General features: G+C 39.0%; 1 protein-coding gene across 1 annotated transcript in view; it reads right to left on the reverse strand.

The window, feature by feature from the left end:
• IL7R (interleukin 7 receptor) overlaps positions 1–18,829 on the reverse strand; it is a 29,491-nt gene continuing 10,662 nt past the window's right edge. Inside the window, exons 3-8 of the mRNA XM_028097925.2 lie at positions 13,835–13,992; positions 8,442–8,599; positions 6,018–6,180; positions 4,992–5,085; positions 4,010–4,085; positions 1–3,599 (exon numbers count right to left, since the gene is read on the reverse strand). Coding sequence (XP_027953726.1) covers positions 3,099–3,599; positions 4,010–4,085; positions 4,992–5,085; positions 6,018–6,180; positions 8,442–8,599; positions 13,835–13,992 — 1,150 coding nt within the window. The 3' untranslated portion in view covers positions 1–3,098. The remainder of the gene's footprint in view (positions 3,600–4,009; positions 4,086–4,991; positions 5,086–6,017; positions 6,181–8,441; positions 8,600–13,834; positions 13,993–18,829) is intronic.

Genomic DNA, 18,829 nt, shown 5'->3' on the forward strand with positions numbered 1-18,829 from the left:
GAGAGTTCCATAGCATTTAATTAAATATGAGATGGTAACACACATTGGATACTTAGATACTTAGCAGCTCTGCAAAATGTTTGTAATGCACATGGGAAGTACACGGTCCAATCAGAGACCTTCACTGTAGTGAATGCTAGAGAGTCTTTAGAATAATCCCAAAGAAAAACCACTGAGCTGACACAAATACCATCGGATATGTCCCATTCCAGTTGTCTTACCACATATTCTCACTGCCTTCCTGGTCAGTTCTGTCTTCTAGCCCCTCTAGAAAAGCCATGAAAACACAAGTAGGTGCATCTGAAATAGCCCATCTTTGGCTTTTCTGAAGCCAGTTTCCATGGAAACCAGAAGGACAGGAGAGGCAATGGCTAGTGGAAAATCAGTTGGATAAGCCAAGGCTCTCTAGGTCCAGCCAGGATTGTTGAATTGACCAAATGAGCTGCCTGTTTAACAGCTCTCATTTCACGCTACATAGAACTAGCAGTTTACATCACTGTGAACTTACATCACTTACACCACTGTAAACTTACATCACTTACATCACTGAGTGCGTTGTCTCTCACCAGCTTTTCTTTCTTTCTTAATGAAATCCAAAAGAGGGTTGGTCAGAACAGACTTGTAATCTGATATTATACAATGTCCCTGAGTATAAGGTCACACATGAGCAGCAGTTATGATTATAAGAGGATAATACACGGATTTTAAATTCCTCCAGTAACAGACAGACATTCACACACGAAATTCAAATGATAATTTGTGCCCAACAATACTGGAACACGGGATTTTAGAGCTGGAGTGACTTGGATCTTCCTCTAGACTTATCCCCTCATTTCTTTGAGAGATTATCTACTATGTCAGGGAAACAAACTTCTGGCTTTCAGTCCTGACCTCACACCTAAGGTGGAGTAACTTACCTGTCCTTTCTGTGCCCCAATTTTCCCATAAGTCAAAGCTAATGACACACTCATGGGACTTCTGTGGATAAGGTGCAAGAGAACCAGGCTAGCATGAGGTTTCCTGTGATGACCTCCTCTTTGAGACCTGGTTCCCATTTCTACAAAAGGTAAAGAACACATGTCCACCTGGTGGAAAAGGTCTTCTGCTGCTGACACACCAGACAGATTCTGCTTTTCCTCCCCATAGACGTGTATCACTTTTTTGGCATTTTTTCCTGATTGTCTTCAACAGGCTACTTTGAACATGCCTCTATTATAGCACTTTGTGTGATTATAATCATTTGTTTACAAACCTGCCACTTTCATTAGATTTTTCCACTTTATAAGGCCCCCAACTTTATTTGTCTTAGATCCCCTACACCCAGCTCTGTGGCTGGCACATAGCAGGCTTTCCATAAATACTTGTCAAGGGAAATGAAAGGGATAATGCTTATGGAAATGCTTTGAAAATCACAAAAGCACTAAGCAAATCTAAGGGAATGTGAGATTATATTCATCACTACTGATTCAGAGAAAAGGGTTTGGAAAGTACAATGCCCAATGGAAGAATAAACGATCTTATTATCATTAGGCCTCTAAGCCAGCGGATAAGATCTGTTCAACAAAATTTAAAACCCCCTTCCCAGATATCACAAAACAAAACAAATAAGAAAATTAAAAACAGGTCACCCCCCAACAAACTAAAAACAGAACAAAAAGATACAAAATGTCAACAACAGTGACAAACCCCTGAACAAAACCAAGTCAAACCCTGAATCTTTGCCCTTCATGATTTCCTGTGCCTCTGCTGCCCTGTGTGGTTCTGCACGTACCCAGGGGCTGGAGGCCTGTGCGAGAGGCCTCCGCTGTTCTCCCCTGGGTTGCAATTTCTCAGCTGCCTTGACTTGGTTTGAGATAGTCACTAGAAATTCAACTAGACCAAGAAATGCAAGAAGACACATGTCGAATCTTCTTTATCTTCAAGAACAGGGCCAAGTTGGACTCATTCACTGCATATGCTTAGAGTTCTCCCTGAAGCTTGTGGCAAGATACAAGGCCATAAAACTCAGGACAGTCTGTAGACACATTTGGGTTGGGGCAGTCTCTACACAGATATAAAGTTATTCTTGGCTTATTGCTCAAATGCCCCTGTGTTCAGAGCTGGAAACAGATTCTTCTATTATTGATGGATGCAGCTGAGTGGTGGTAGCAAGAGAATCAAGCCCTGGATAACTAACAATAGAAATTCTGGGCTTCTCTTTTTTCAGAAAAAAACAAAATCAAATAGAATTCGTGTTTTTTTCTTGCCTTCTTCAGTTTTTGTAGACATGGCTGGTCATGGTAGTTCACATACTATATGACCCCTTCTTTCCCTTAGCCTTTTTTCGTTTCGGTGCTCATGTCCCTATGTGTCTGGGGAACTCCTGGCTTATGCTGCTTGTCCTGGAATGAGTATTTATAACTTCCCCTTTCGCTTTCAAAAGTGACCCAATTTGGACAATAAATTATATAGTCACCCCGTCCGTTCTTAGTGAGGTTTGGCACTTGTGAATGGGACAGGCTCTAGTCAAGGGGAAGGCACATGGCTTGGGGGGGGGGGGGGGCGGCGGGGAACCACAGTTAGACTCCGGCCATCAAACTCCACGCTGAGTGAGGACAAAGTGGATAGGTTACTTAATGCCCCCAAGCCTCAGTTTCATCATCTGTTAGGAAAGAGAATAATAATAATAATAATAACAATCGCCCCAGTGCCCAGGATTACCATGAAGATGCAGGGAGACAAGCTGTGTAGAGCACAGCATACACAGTGAGCCCTAGTAATGGTAGCTCTCAGCGCGGTTCTCCTTTCCCTCTGTCTTCCCTTGCCCTCTTCCTGCCTTCCACCCCCTCCCTCCTCTTCTCTACCCTTTCTTTAATTCTTTCCTGCTTCTTTTTCTTTCTGAAATAATGGACGAATTTGGGGTGCCTGAAGCAGAGCGCTCCTGCCTCAAGCCAAATGCCCTGGAGTGGGGAGGAGTGGTCCAAGCTATGTTTCTGAATCCTGTAGATTATATGGAGGGCTGGCATTAATTTTTTCTTCTTTGTGCTGCAAGGGGAAGTAAGTAGGAGCTTAGTCATCTTTGTTGGTCATCATGGTTCCAGTCCTGTGTTTCTGACAATTCATTGGTTTTGGTAGAAGCTGGACATAGTGACATATGCTTCTTCCTGACTTGATCCCAAGGAAGTGAGCACGGGCTGTCCCTGGGCAGTTGGGCTCAGTGTCAGGATTCCTGACTGGAAAGGAGATGGAGTGGGCACAGTGCTATTTGTAGTTCCTGGGCCAAGCAGCAGGCCCTGGTACACGTGAGGTCCATTCTTGCCGCCTTCCCTGCAGTCTGGGGACCTGGAAGAGGATTGCACAAGGGCCTCACACATACTGATGCTCCCAGCCAGGCATCCGAAGGGTGAATCTTCTCTGAAAGCTTTTGGGGTGATGGCTGCATGCTCCGATGGCCAGGTGGGGCCCTGCATACCCCCTCCAAGCCTCCACTTCTCAGACTCGTCTAGTTGTGAAGAAGTGTCTTGCAGAAAGCTTTCTGCTTCATCTCTAGCTTGAATGCCATCCACCTTATGAATCTGGCAGTCCAGGAAGCTTTCAGGATTGAAACTCACATTCAAATTCTACACCAGAAAAGAGAGAAGGCATTTAGAGTGCTCCAAAGGGACACACGAGCAAAGGTTCAGTCCATGGGAGGACGTAAAGAACTTTCTGACAGGGGTCTACCAGAGAATGTCAGAAAATTACCCACATGTTCTAGTTGACTCTGCCTCTGGAGACACTCTGACACATCAGAGTCTGAAGGGACTGGCTATGCCCTCCTGCCCTGGGGAAGTCTGGGAGACTTCTGAGACTTGTATCTCATTTTAGTTTCCCACCTCTAGGGAGGTACAGCGCAGATCTCATGAGGGACCCTAGTCATGGGATGCACAAAAGACCAAAACTTATGGCTGAACTCTTCCCTATCCTGCAATATCATTCTTGGCTACTGGGATGCCTCCAACATTGTGGTAGAAGCACCAGAAGCACTCACCTTTTTGGGTTTCTTGCACAGTTGTTCCAGAGTCTTCTTATGATCAGGGAGGCTGGGCCACACGATAGGTTTAATTCTGAAATAAGAGGACATTGACAGAGAGGAAATGAATGGTGAGGGAGCATGCACAGTAGGTCTTTCCACTCATTCTGAGCCAGAAATCAGAAGAGCAGGTTTCTAGTCTTGGCTCTGCCACAACTCTAGGTGGGTGAGCTTGGACAAGTGACTTGCTTTCCCTGGGCCCCAGTGTCCTATCGATTCACAGAGGGGTTATTGTCAGTGATCTCCATGAACACCTCTGGGGGAGAGCCCTGGGGAAGAGGAACAGTGAGGTTTGGCAATGGTGTAGCTATGGAACCAACATTCACCCTGTTCATCTACTCCTAATATAGGTGTTGTCATCTTATTCCTCCTCTCTACTGGCAGCAACTCCTCTGCTCTTATTCTGGTGGAGATGAAGAATATTATCTAAGTTACCCAGGAAAATTGCTTTAGGGTGTACTTTACAAGTTGGAGTCTCATGAGAATATGTGGCACTGTGCTGTGGGAGTCTTCCTAGAATATTAATAACTTGAAGGTACATGTCAAAAAGATCATTTTTATAATGAAGCAAACATGGCTCTGTCATGGGGTAGAATGTAAAAGTCCCATGAAGTCATGTGTTGAAATTCAAGCCTTCAAATACATTCTGCATTTTCCCTGGGTACCCCCAGCTGCCCAGACATTTTGGAGGCATAGTTCCTATTCCTTTAGGAGAAAAAGTTGGGGAGGAGGGTTTGCCCTATGTCTAATTTACATATTTTCAAATCTTTATGAAATTAACTGTTGAAATTCACCAGTGCCCCAGGCTAGGGAGGAATGTGGGCACTGTAATCCCTGAAATGCCTTATTCCTCTTTGTGGTTTTCTCATTAATAAATAGGGTTAGAGCTCCAACTGTCTGGGGCTCCATGTAACCATCCTCTTGATTAGTTAAAGTTCACCTTTTTTTCCATAACGCACAGGCCAAGATGACCATCAGAGCCACAGAGAAGAAACTCAGAATGCTAATAGTTAGTAAAACAGGATCCATCCTCCCTGGAATGCAAGGATAGATCTTGGTTAGCAATCATTAACCACGCAGTGGGGGAGGCTTTCAGGGTGCTTTGAATTTATTTAGTAACTTAGGACCATTTATTATTTCTTCAAAGTTGCTCTTCAGTGAATAGGATGATACACTAGCTTTATGCACTAGGAATTTTGGCTTCAGTAAGTGGCACTGAATTGGGTGACCAGGTCTAGAACATCTGTCACTTGAAATATAAAAGTGACCAGGTGTCTAAGGCTGGCAGCACTCTCTCCCCAACTCCCACCACCAAGAGAAGGAAGCCCAGTAGGAGAATGATGAGGTGGATGCTCTACATTACAGGCTCGGCAATTTCCCGTCTGAGAATGGGAGGCTCGGGTGGCAGAACGGTTCCCCTCATACCTCAAAGAGAAGGTATGTGTGCAGTGTTTTGGTTCCTCAGGGGCCTGCCTGAGCCATGTTCTTTGTTTTTTCTGGCAATTCTCTCTTCCTAGACCACATGGATATCTTTGTTATTCTGAAAAAGGAGACATGGAAGAGCAGCACTTGCTTGCCTGTCTTCCATCACCAAAGGTGTTCCCTAGAGGGGCTTTACAGAGACCAGCCATTGGGATTCCAATCTAAATTGATAAAGTGGAGGTAGTAGGTGGGCATTTCGTTCAGAATTAGTAGCAATTCCCAAGGGCACCTGGGTCAATAGAGTAATTGATGGTATCAGTAGAGTCATTTGATCAATGACTGAGGGCCCGGCTCCCACCACTTCCTTGTTCTTCACCAAAGGGGCAAAGATGGCAGGTCCTTCTCCAAAGACAGTGAAAGAATGCCCTCAGGGAGTCCTAACTTGTGCGTTCATTTCCCCTCTCTGGCTCTCATCACTCTTGCTCACACACTTTGACATGCAAAGCACTATGCAGGGCACAAAGACTCTTCGGTCACTTCCCACCTGTGATCTCTGGAGTTCTGAAGTGGAAGGTTGGACTCCATTCACTCCAGAAGCCTTGAAAATAGTTGGCGTTAGGGATGGACCGGACTTTAATCTCATACATTGCATCAGGTTGTAGCTTTCTCTGTAGAAGGGTCAGCTTTGTACTGGATAAGTTCACATGCTAAAGAGCAAAACATGCCATTACATTTTTAGGATTGAAAAAGAAGTGCTGCCCAGATCCCCTGAATCATTTCAAGTTGAGTGCCTTTAGTCACATGGGTACTCTCGTTAGGAAAAGGAGCTATGACACGGGGAGAACCATGTGTAAGCTCCTAAATGATGCTACCAGTGGTCAAGGAGGGCAACAGTACCATGGGTCTTTGTTCAGGTGAGCTGGGCTCTCCCACTCCAGGAGGATATAAATCACTCCCAGGCTCCCACCTTCCTTTCCACACTTCAATTTCTTTCTTTCTTTTTTTTTTTTTCCTCCTTCTTGCCTTTCACATTCCAAACGGAAATAAAAGGGAATGGTAAGGTTAGTGAGCAGGAATAATTTCTCTCTAGAAAGATACCATCCTACACTGCAAATAGCAATACAGAGACAACAGTATCTTCAAAAATGTGTATCACCCTTAAGAAAAAAAAGCATCTTTCAATTTGATCGGTAAAAAGTTAATATTCCATTGCTATTTACATTTATACTTTTTATTATGTTATATTTATACTTATTCAATTATTAGTTTTCATATATTTATTGAATTTACGTATTTCTTTTTTTTTTTAAAGATTTTATTTATGTATTTGACAGAGAGAGAGAGAGCGAGAGTGGGAACACAAGCGGGGGTATGGGAGAGGGAGAAGCAGGCTTCCCGCCGAGTGGGGAGCCCGATGCAGGGCTCCATCCCAGGACCCTGGGATCATGACCTGAGCCGAAGGCAGACGCTTAACGACAGCCACCCAGGCGCCCCTGAATTTACGTATTTCTAATTTATGAGACATTTCCAAGTTTCTTGCTAATTTTTCTGTTGTTACATTTGTCCTTTTCTTAATGATTTATAAAACCTCTTTAAATATGCCAGATATTAATCATCTGTCAGTTGTATGTGTGACAATTTAATCCTAATTTCTAATTAGCCTTATGACTTTGATTATTGTGTGTGCTGACATTTATAAACCTTTATTTTTATGTAGTCACATGTATCCATCTTTTGCCTTTTTTTACTGCTTTTATGCTTAGAATATTCTTCTTCATCTCAAGATTATATAAACATTTACCTATATTTTTTCTGTCTTGTTTAGAGTTTCACTTTTACATAATTTCCTTAAATCATCTTTATATTTTATTTTTTAATATGGAGCAAGTCAGGCAATTAACTTAATTTTTTCTGCAAGCAGAGAACTGACTGTCCTGATACCATTTATTCAACATCCTTCCTTTCTCCACTATAGGTGCTTTTCCATTGGTGTAATTTTCAGATGAAGACTGAAAAGGGCAGGATCAAGGTAGCCTAGTTTGTGTGGTGGGTGGGTAGAAGGAGTAAGAAGGCTGTTTAGGGCAGACATTACACTTAATATAAGTACTGTACAGCAGCATGCTGCGGACAAAGAAGGCTAATCTTGGCCTGAGAAAAGGGAACAGTATGGATAAGTAGATACTCTTTTCACCTTGAGAAAGAGAAGCCATCATCTGGTTTTTGCCCATGTGATACGAAACGGACAGAAGTTAAGCCAGTAGGTTCAGGGGAACCTGAAAATCTGGGACTCCCTACTTTTCTCCCATCTTTTCCCCAAGACAGATTTCAGGGACAGCCAGACCATTCCAATGACAGCGACTCATGGATCTAAATAATCCTCCAGATTATGATACAAATGAAGTTTTTTACTTTGAGGATGAAGAACTCAGGCTTAAAACAAAATGAAGAAAAATATTCCACTGCCCTCCTTACTTCAGGCTGCTTCCACAACTCCTGTGAACCAGACTGTGGCTATGAGTTGGTGATGGTTTTTGCCTGATTTGCCAGTGAGAGTTGTATACTTTTTGAGACCCCCCCCCAAATAAAGAGGATTGATTTGGTCTTAATCTATATTGCTAATCAACAGCATAATTTAGAAACATTATAAAAACAAAAAATAGAACAAGAAAAAAAAATAAGAGCTAGAATGGGATGGCCCAGAGAAGATCTAGGTTTTGTGAAACCTGAAGCTTTTATACTTTGGGGAGCTCCTTTCAGGAAAAAGTATATTTTGAACACAAAATTGCTAGGGGCCCTCCCCAGGTGAATGTACCTCTGGGACCATAAAATTTATAACATTAAGAAGTTTTTATTTTATAGTTTCATGTATTTTTAATTTTGTGTATTTTATGTAAATTTGCTTATTAAGTATATTTATATATACATCTTTATGAATGTTATAATAGATAAATGTAGTTAATCTACATACCATCCAGTCATTTTCATTTTTTTCCTGGCGATAGGCTACCTCATGCATTAATTCTTTCACATACTTCTTTTGTGAGTGAGATGTGTTAAATGTCACCAGAAAGTCATTTGCTCCCTTGCGATAGATGACTCTTATGTCAAAAGGAGCCTCGGGTTTAACTGGAAAGGAAAAAGAAAGGAGGTCAGTCTATAGGGCAGTCAAGAAAATAATTATACTTTTTAAAGTTCATCTATTCTGAACATCACATTCTTTTTCTGGGTCAGTAACTGGGCAACAGTTCAGAAAACCATTTCTTCTTCTTCCTGGTCCACGGTCTGACTACGCTTTTCAGCCTCCCCAGCAGTTGGGTGTGGTCTTGAGTGCAATGTGGGTGGAAGTGATGTGCACCACCTCCCATCCTGGCCCAGAAACCTTACATGTCTGGCCCTTTGCTTATTGCCTTTCCACCACTTGGAGTCATATGTTGAAGACAGTGGGACCACAGGATGGAGGAACTCTGAATATTGCTTGGAGGAGCATCAGCCACAGATTAGAAATACCCATTTTGGCTCTTATGTGAGCAAGAAATAAACTTTTGGTGTTTGAGATATCATATGTTTTAGGGCTTATTTGTTATAGCAGCTAGTGCTAATTCTGCACTAAAACAGATTCTCTTTGCCTTTTGAATACTAGAGAACTTGCTACTAACTAGCCCCAAAACAGGAGTATTTAAGCTTGGAGTCCTCATTATTCCAATAAAATCAGATTGTAAGCTGGGAGTCTTGTACCTCACCTCAGCTATGTAAAAGTTGAGGGTCTGCTTCCTGGCCCTAAGCTCATAACTTCCAGTGTGACTTCAGTCTAATTTGCATTAGCTCTAAATTCTTCTCTGGTCTCTCCCTTCTGTCTGCCTGCCATGCAAAATTCCTCTTAGGATCACACGCACCATATATGAAATGATATTGGAGGGAGATAGGTTTTATTCTAGGCAGAACCAACCCAGATAAAGATACTAAATTCCTCGAAAAGCATGCGTGTCATGTGGCCTCCCCACCATTTTCCAGGGGCTTTCCTGTCTTGGGTTCTTAGCTGCTCTATCACCAAAGCCTGGGATGGTAGTTAGCTGTCTAAAGATGGGACAGCCACTTTTTTGCATAGCTGATCTCAGACAGAGATGGGCAGCACACAGGCTAAAATCTAAGCTAACCATATTGTTAATGGGAGAGTATGTGTTCATCAGACTCTTCGTCTGTAGACTGAGCTGGATTCTAAGCTATCTGATTTGGGCTTTAAGGCCGACTTGCTGACCAAGTAAAGTGAACTCACGTGGTGGAATTTGGCTCACTTATTGTAGTCACTTGCTCATAGTGGTAACCACCTAAGGTTTTCCTGCATTGCCCCAGAGATCCTGAAAAAGAGGAAGTGTCTCCTTCTTTGCCCTTTGATGTCTTGTAAAAGAGGAAATTTATTCTTTTTTACTCTTAGATGCACTATAGAAAGGGAAGGTGCCCTGGGGAAACAAGGGGAAAGGCGGGTGGGTATAATGAAACAGACCAACAGAGAATACTGTCAACCCTTTACACCTGCCAAGCCAGTTCCTACTCTTCATTCAAAGGAATAATTAAGATTCACATTCTCAACGAAACCTCTGACACTGAATTCCTTGCTTCATTCCCATCTCCCAAGGGACTCCCAATAATGGAAGAATTAAGGGAAGAACAGACTGGTATTGATTATATACCTACTAAGCACTAAGTGCTTTACTTACACAAGCTTCCACCAACAATCCCTAATTACTGCTATACTGATGAGGAAACTGAGTCTGAGAGAGGTTAATTAAGTTCAGGTTTCCTATAAAATGGTTTGATAGTATTTAAATCCAATTCTGTCTGATTCTGAGGCTCGCTCTTTTTATTTAGCTTTTGTTTCTGTGCTCCATTATCTCACACTGGCTTGTCCAGGTGTCCTCCAAATAGGTCTGTCTCTGGCCCAAAGGGTGTCTTTGAGCACATTAGAAAAAGTTGCTCATTCCTCAAGCAAAACTTTTATAAGTTAATTTATTCTGGAAACAATCTGAACAATAACACAGATTTATCCCACCGAGGCAAATGGGAAGGGAGGAAGCTGCCCCTCTAGCCTTATCAGAGGGACCACACCTAAAGAAGAAGTGAGGGCCAGGTGGTTGCAGGGGAACTCTGGTCTAGGGCTGAATCAGGGACTTCCAGTTTAAATTCAATTAAATAATAGTTCTGCCAATAAAATAGCACCTTAAGAACCAGAAGAAGGTACTACTGAGCGACATGCCTCCACTAACTCTCATTCTGCTTGCTTACGGGTGCTTTCCAAAGCCCCACAAGGCTCATAACTCCAAGTTCACAGGGGCCCATGCTATCAGGTGTGAGCACACCTGCTTTTCTCCTTTAGACCCTCAGATGTGGCTTGTTAGGTTTGTTTCTGCTGGGGTAGAGAAAATGGGCCTCTGAGAGCACTGGGTATGATTTGAGAATTCAGACGGATAGGGTGCCACCTGGAGTCCTGAGTATTCACATGCTCACTTTCTAAAATGCCAGGATCTGTCAGAAGACTGAGAATCTCTGCACTCGGTACCTGTTCTCAGAAAAGTGAATATATGTTTGCAATTCCAGTGGTAAACTTTAGATATCATGCTCTTGTGCAGTGCACTAACCAACCATCCATAACAGCCTAGTCTACAAATGACAAAACCCAGTTTCCTTGTGTACCATACTCAGAATTACCTTGTTGTTGTTACCACTTTCTTAGACAGTACTCACATAGGTTGTGGCCTATGTTGCTATGTGGACAACATGCACAACCCTCTGCCTAGTCTCTTTTTCACTATCTCTGCCTTTTTATAGGATAATTATTCACAGGTAGAACTTCTGCTTTTACTCTCTATTTTTACCAATTTAGTGAAGCAAAGCTAAGGTAGACTCAAAGTTTCTCACCTCCTTGTTGTCTCTAATGAGTATTGCTCTCTTACCTTTGATTTTCTTTTTGGGTGCTGAAGAAGGGGTTGAGAATAAGGAGAGAGAGTGAGTCATAGTATTTAAAACCAGCAAAAGAATGCATCGCTTCAATCACTTTGGCCAATTTCCCCCCGTGTATATTGTTTCATCTATAAATACCCATAGGTAGAATAAATGCGGGTAGTTATTATTCTATTGCACTGATGCATTGTAATTGGCTTAGACATTCTCCTACACCAGAGGCTGTCTGAGGTTTTGAAAAGAACTTTATTCACCCCAGGGTCATAATCTGTAAGTACTGGGAAAAAAAACTTCTGTGTTTATGTTCCCAGTCTTCCTGATTACTTTGATTTACTTGCCTGGTAACCAAATGGGGAATTTGTAATTAATATAGACTTATAACCAGGTAATTGAATGGATTTACTAATTCATATTATTATGTATGTGGATACTGTATAGAGCCAAAGGAAACATGTAGTTGAGTTTACCGATTCAGATTATAATTTTATTTGAAATATAATTATTATATATTTTTTGGCAAATTGTAATATGAATATCCTAAGCCAAATTAGATTGGCTATGCCTCACTTCTCAATAACAAGTCTCTTAGGAAGATGTGATAGTAATTTCATGTGTCAGCTTGGCTGGGCTGTGGTGCCCACTTGTCTGGTCAAACACTAGTCTAAAAGTATCATATTTTTTTTAAGACGACTAACATTGAACTCGGTACACTTTGAATAAAACAGATTACCCTCCATAATGTGGTGCTCCTCATGCAATCAGATGAAGGCTTTAAAAGCAAAGACGGAGGGTGCCTTGCTGGCTCACTCAGAAGAGCATGCCACTCTTGATCCTGGGGTCATGAGTTCAAGACCCATGTTATGTGTAGAGATTACTTAAATAAAAAAATAAATAAACTTAAAAAAATAAAACAAAGACTGAGATCTCCTGAAAAGAAGCAATTTTACTTCAGGATTGCAATATAGAGACCCTGCTTGAGGTTCCAGAGCATGACCTTACCCTATGGGATTTGGACTCAAGACTGAAATATCCAATCTTACCTGAGTTCCTAGCATTCTGGCTTTCCCTATAGATTTCAGACTTGCCAGCCCCAACAATCATATGAGCAATTCCTTAAAATAAATCTCTTTCATATCTATATCTCTATCTACATATTATCTACCTATCTATCATCTATTTATCTATCATCTATTTATCTATCGTCTATCATCTATCTATCATCTATCTATTTACCTATCATCTATCTGTCATCTATCTATCATCTATCTATCATCTATTTATCTATCATCTATCATCTATCTGTCATCTATCATCTATCTATTATCTATCATTTATCTATCTATCTATCATCTATCTATTTATCTATCATCTATCATCTATCTGTCATCTATCTATCATCTATCTATCTATTATCTATCATTTATCTATCTATCTATCATCTGTCATCTATTTATCTATCATTATCATCTATCATCTATCATCTATCTATTTATCTATCATCTATCTATTTATCTATCATCTATCTACCATCTATCTATCATCTATTTATCATCTATCTATCATCTATCTATCTATCATCTATCATCTATCTATTTATCTATCTATCTATCATCTATCATCTATTTATCTATCATCTATCATCTATCTATCTATCATCTATCTATCATCTATCTATCTATCTATCTATCTATCTATCTATCTATCATCTATCTATCATCTATCTATCTATCTATCTATCATCTATCTGTTTATCTATCATCTATCTATCTATCATCTATTTATCATCTATCTATTTATCTATCATCTAGCTATCTATCTGTCTATCTGTTTATCTATCATCTATCTATCTATCTATCATCTATCATCTATCTATCTATCTATCTATCTATCTATCTATCATCTATCTATTTATCTATCATCTATCTATGTATCATCTGTCTATCTATATCTCCTATTGGTTCTGTTTCCTCTGGAGAACTCTAATACAGAAGTCATATTTACTTTTAAAAATAACTTGATAATTTAACAGAACACACTCAGAATATGGTAGGTACATGGAAGAAGACTGCAAGGAATTCAGAAGAAGGTAAGATGAGGAAGGAGAGGACATACATTGGTGGACGACAGAGGCCCAGATCCAGTGAACCCTCACACAGATGAACTATTCCTGCAGTCACTATCCTTCATACTGAGTTTGAAGACCCTCAGAATTCTCTTGTAGTAAGAATTAGTGCCATTCACTTCACAACTTGCATTTCTTTAAATAATTCCTTCCATTAGGGAATTTGCTATTCCTTATTGAATACAGCTTTCATGATTTGTCTACTTTTAACATGAAGTCCGGCGAGAACCAATGTGTCCATATGCCCCCAAACAGCAATCACACCCCTGTACCCGGGTTCTCACCTATCTCGACTATGTTCAATTTCTTGGAAGTTATGTTCTTTCCTCCAAGCTTCACATGTATTTCGCTGTCTCCAATGAGTAAGAATTTCTTTGTCTTAATGAAATACATCTCTTGCAGTTTATCAAAAGTCAGGCATTTTACATTCAAAAGGGCCCCACTGTAGGAACAAAAAGGGAATCCATCTTAAATCAAGTAGGAGTTTCTGTATATAATAGAAATACAATGTACATTTTAGTTGTGTGACTTCAACTCTGTCCACAGGTATGCAGATGGGTAGGTGCTTATGAAAGAGAGAGAGAGAGAATTAAATAGTGTGGCTTCTTGCTACCGTCAGACCTAGTGATGATATACTCAGGCATTAGGATGCAACTGAATCTGAAACCATCAAAGCATGTTCATGAAAAAGATGGAAAATTCCTATTTTTTAAGAATCAGTCATTGAAAAACAAATACTTTGTTTAGATGAGAAGGTAATTGCTCTTTTTGATGTCCTGCAGAAATAAATTGAGAAAATAAAACCTGTAAAGAAACATTGACCAAAAAAAGTTAAAGGAAATGATACAATAGTCTAAAGGATTATATACATAAAACCATACACACTTAATGGGTAATTTAGGGATTTTCAAAGGTAATTTTGACTGTGCTCCACTTTTACCTCATCAACAGACTTTAAAAGCAACCTTCTTCCCATATTCCCTAGCTTTACAGACAATAGCCATGCTCTAGGAATTGAACGCTGTTACTTCTATCCCTTCCTCTTCCCAATTAGGATCAGATTTCAGGAAAATGAGGGAGAGAATTCGTTACCTACCGTACAACTCACATCAAAACTCCTCATTGGGGCACCTGGGGGGCTCAACTGGTTAAGCGTCTGCCTTTGGCTTAGATCATGATCCCAGGGTCCTGGGATTGAGCTCCCTGCTCAGCATGGAGTCGGCTTGTGCCTCTCCCTCAACCCCTCCCTCCACTCATGCGCACTCTCTCTCTCTCTCTCTCAAATAAGTAAAAAAAAAATCTTTTTAAAAAAAGTTCCACATTATACTTTTTTAATAAAAATTATAAGTTTGAGTTCCAGGAATAACAAAACAACTTATATCATACTAGTCCTCTAATATTTAATTATTACAAAACTTGGACAAGCTATTTTTTTTTTTTGGAAATCCTATTTAACAGCTTTAGAGAGTAACCAAAAATATGCAGAAATGAAAGGGAACTTTCGCCTTTAAAAAAAGGTGGATGAGATCTTTGTTTCTGCTTTTTTCTTTTTCTTTGTTTGATGGCACTCCTCAGGTCACACTGTGATAGACATCTAGAATCTAATGGGAAACCACAATTTTGTTGTCTTTAGAAGTAAGAGGACTGCCTGCATGGCTGGATATTTTTAATGGGGAAAAGCCCAGAAATGAGGACGCTATGGAGATGTAAGTCACCAAATCTGCATATAAACTCTGCTCATATCATTATAGGTCCCTTTAATTGTCAAGTGTGGAAGAGACTCCAAGGAAACCATGGGCTAACAATAGCTAGATGGCTCTAGAAAGAACTGAGCTGAGATTTTAGGTGCTGTCTCAAAAGAAAAGAGAATCTGAAGATTAATCCAGTCCTGTCAACAAACTAACAGAGCTAAAACTAACATTCAGAAGAGGAAGTTAACAGAATCCAGAAAATCTATTACCAATAGTGCCTTCCTACATTCAAAAGCTACTACAAATGACTAAAAAAGAAAAAATGAGACCCATAGTCAAGACAAAAAGCAGTCAATGTAAAGCAGTCACCCTAAGGTGACCAGATGTTAGAATTAGCAGAAAAGGATTTTCAAGTAGATTTTGTAAATATGTTCAAGGGCTAAACAAAGAATATGGTCATAATGATTGAATAGATGTGTAATGTTAGTGGAGAAGTGGAAACTGTAAAAGGGAAACAGATGAAAATACTGTAACTGACAAGTAAATCTAAAATTTGTAAAAATGCACTGAGAGCATTGGATGGGCTTAATGGCAGATTGAAGATGGCAGAGGAAAGGGTCAGTGAACTTGAAAATAGAGCAATAGCAAGTTTTCAGTCTAAAATAACAGAAATCCTCAGTGATGTGTAGGATGATATCAAGAGGATAAATAAATATGTAATTAGAATTCCAGAACAAGAAAAGATAAAGTACTTGGATAAAAAAAAAATAGATAAAAAATAATGGCTCCAAATTTCCCAAATGTAACAAAAATGTCTATTTTTAGGTTTAAGAAACTCAGCAAATCCAAGCAGGATCAATCTGAAGAAAACCATACCTAGGCACATCACAGTCAAATGGCTGAAAAACAAAGACAAATAGAAAATTTTGAAGTATCTAGAGAAAAATATCATTTCTGATCAGAAACTACAGGAACCAAAGACCCTGGAATAATATCTTTAAAACTCTGAAAGAGAGAAAAAAAATATGTCCACCTTGAATTCTTACATGCACAAAATATTCTTTAATAATGAAGGCCAAGTGAAGATATTTCCAGATAAATAAAAATTGAGATAATTTGTTTTAACTTCTTTAGACCAGAGGGCAATAATACTATATGGAATTGCAGATCTATAGGAGGCAACTAGGTATACCAGAAAGGCTATACTTGGGTAAATGTAAAAGACAATATATATTTTTTTCTCTTAAATTATTTAAAGATAAATGATTGCTTAAAATAAATATTATAACATTATTGTGGCATTTATAATGTATGGTAGATGTAAAAATATATAACAATAGTACATAGGATAGGATGTGGTAAGTGGAACTATATTATTGTATTGTTGCAAGTTTCTTATATTTTATATATGAAATAGTACAATATTAACTCTAAGTAAACTATGATAAGGTTGAATATTAAAACTGTTAGAGCAATCACTAAGAAAAAGATATTGCCTAAAAGTACAAATAAGGAAGAAATTGAATATCTCAATAGCTCTATTTCTTTCAGAGGAATTACATTTATTATCAACAAACTTCCCTACTAAGAAAATTCTATGCCAGATAGTTCTATGCTGGTGAATTCTATCAAATATATAAGAAATAGTGCCAATTCTACACAAATTACTCCAGAAAATAGAATAGAAATAGACCTTATCCAACTTATTTTATGAAGTTAGCTCAACCCTGGTATCAAGAGCTGGCAAAAATATTACAGAAAAGAAATTTACAGATAAATGTCTCCCTAGAATGTATATTGAAATTTCCTCAAGAAAATATTAACACATTGATTTACTACTATGAGAAAGTAGGACAAATCCCAGCAAATCAAGGTAGGTTCAGCAAAGATGAATAATACGATTCACCATATTATCAGGATAAAAGGCATAAATAATCTGATTATCTCAGGTAATGCAGGTAGACATATGACAAAATTCAACATCCACTTATGATAAAAACTCTCAGCAGACAATTAACAGAAGACTACCTCAACATGATAAAGGAAATTTACAGTCTACAGTTAAAATCATATTTAATGGTCAAATTGTGAACATTTTTCCACTTTGATAAGGACAAAATGGGAATATCCACTTTCACCACTTTTATTTATCAGAGTACTGGAGGTTCTAGCCAGTGCATAAGGCAAGAGGAACAAACAAACAAAAAGACACCCAGTTTGGAAAGGAAGAAAAAAAGCCTTTCCTTGCAGACAACATTATATAGATACTCCAACACAATTACAGGAACTAGTAGGGTGAATTCTTCAAGGTCAGAATATAAAAGACAATTATATTTCTATAGGCTAGTATCAAACTATTAGAAAATAAATTTCAAAAACAACAGCTCCATTTATGATAACAATAAACATAAAATGCTTAGGGATAAAATTAATAAAGAATGTTCAAGGCCTTTGCAATGGACATTATAAAACATTCCTCAGAGCTATTAAAGGAGATCTGAATAAATGGAGAGGCACATTCATGTTTAGCAAATTTAGTAGTGAGAAGATAGCAAACTCCCCCAATGTGGCGTATATAACATTAATCAAAATCTCAGCAGGATTTAAAAGAAAAATGACAAGCTGATTCTAAAACTTATGTGGAAATACAAATAACTCAGAATAGTCAAACCAACATTGAAAAAGTAGAGCAAATATGGAACAGTCAGAGCAGCTGATTTCAAATTTACTACAGAGCTATGAAAATGGGGCCATTTTAACACTGGCATAAGAATAGATAAATTGGGGCACCTGGATGGCTCAGTTGGTTTAGTGTCTGCCTTCTGCTCAGTCATGATCCCAGGAACCTGGGATTGAGCCCAGAATTGGGCTCCCTGCTCAGCTGGGAGTTTGCTTGTCTCTCTCCCTCTGCCCCTCCCCCCTGCTCATGTGCATGCTCTCTCTGTCTCTCTCAAAAATAAATAAATAAAATCTTAAGAAAAAAGAATAAATAAGTTGATCAATAGAAAGTATAGAGCTCAGAAATAGACTTGCACATAGAAGCTTAACTGATTTTCAATACAAGTGCCTTATCAATTTGATGGGAAATAGAAAATCTTTTCAGCAAACTGTCCTGGAACAACTGAATAAATATGTGGAAGATATGAAACTTAATCTTATGAAAAATTAATTAGATATGAATTATAGACCTAAATGTAAAGGCTCAAACTATAAAATGTCCAGGAGAAAACATAGGAAAATATCTTTCTGACTTTGGGAGTAGACAAAAATAGTAATAACACAAGCAAAAATTAAACACAATAGAGAAAAAAAGACATATTGGACTTTGATCAAAATGAAAACTTCTTCCCCATTAAAATACACCAATAAGAAAATGAAATGGCAAGCTACACACTGGCAGAAATAGTTGTAATGCATATATCTGACAAAGGAATTGTATCCAGAACATATAAAGAATTCATACCCATCAACAATGAAAGGATAAATAACTCCGTAAAAAAGACAAAAGGCTTTACCGGACACCTGCCACAAGAAGACATACAAATGGCCAGCAACTACTCAAAAAGATGGTCAACATTATTTGTTATT

The sequence above is a fragment of the Eumetopias jubatus genome, unplaced genomic scaffold, assembly GCF_037043125.1.
Source record: "Eumetopias jubatus isolate StellerSeaLion01/CBP00866 unplaced genomic scaffold, mEumJub1_p1.0 scaffold_5, whole genome shotgun sequence".
NCBI classification, from domain to species: domain Eukaryota; kingdom Metazoa; phylum Chordata; class Mammalia; order Carnivora; family Otariidae; genus Eumetopias; species Eumetopias jubatus.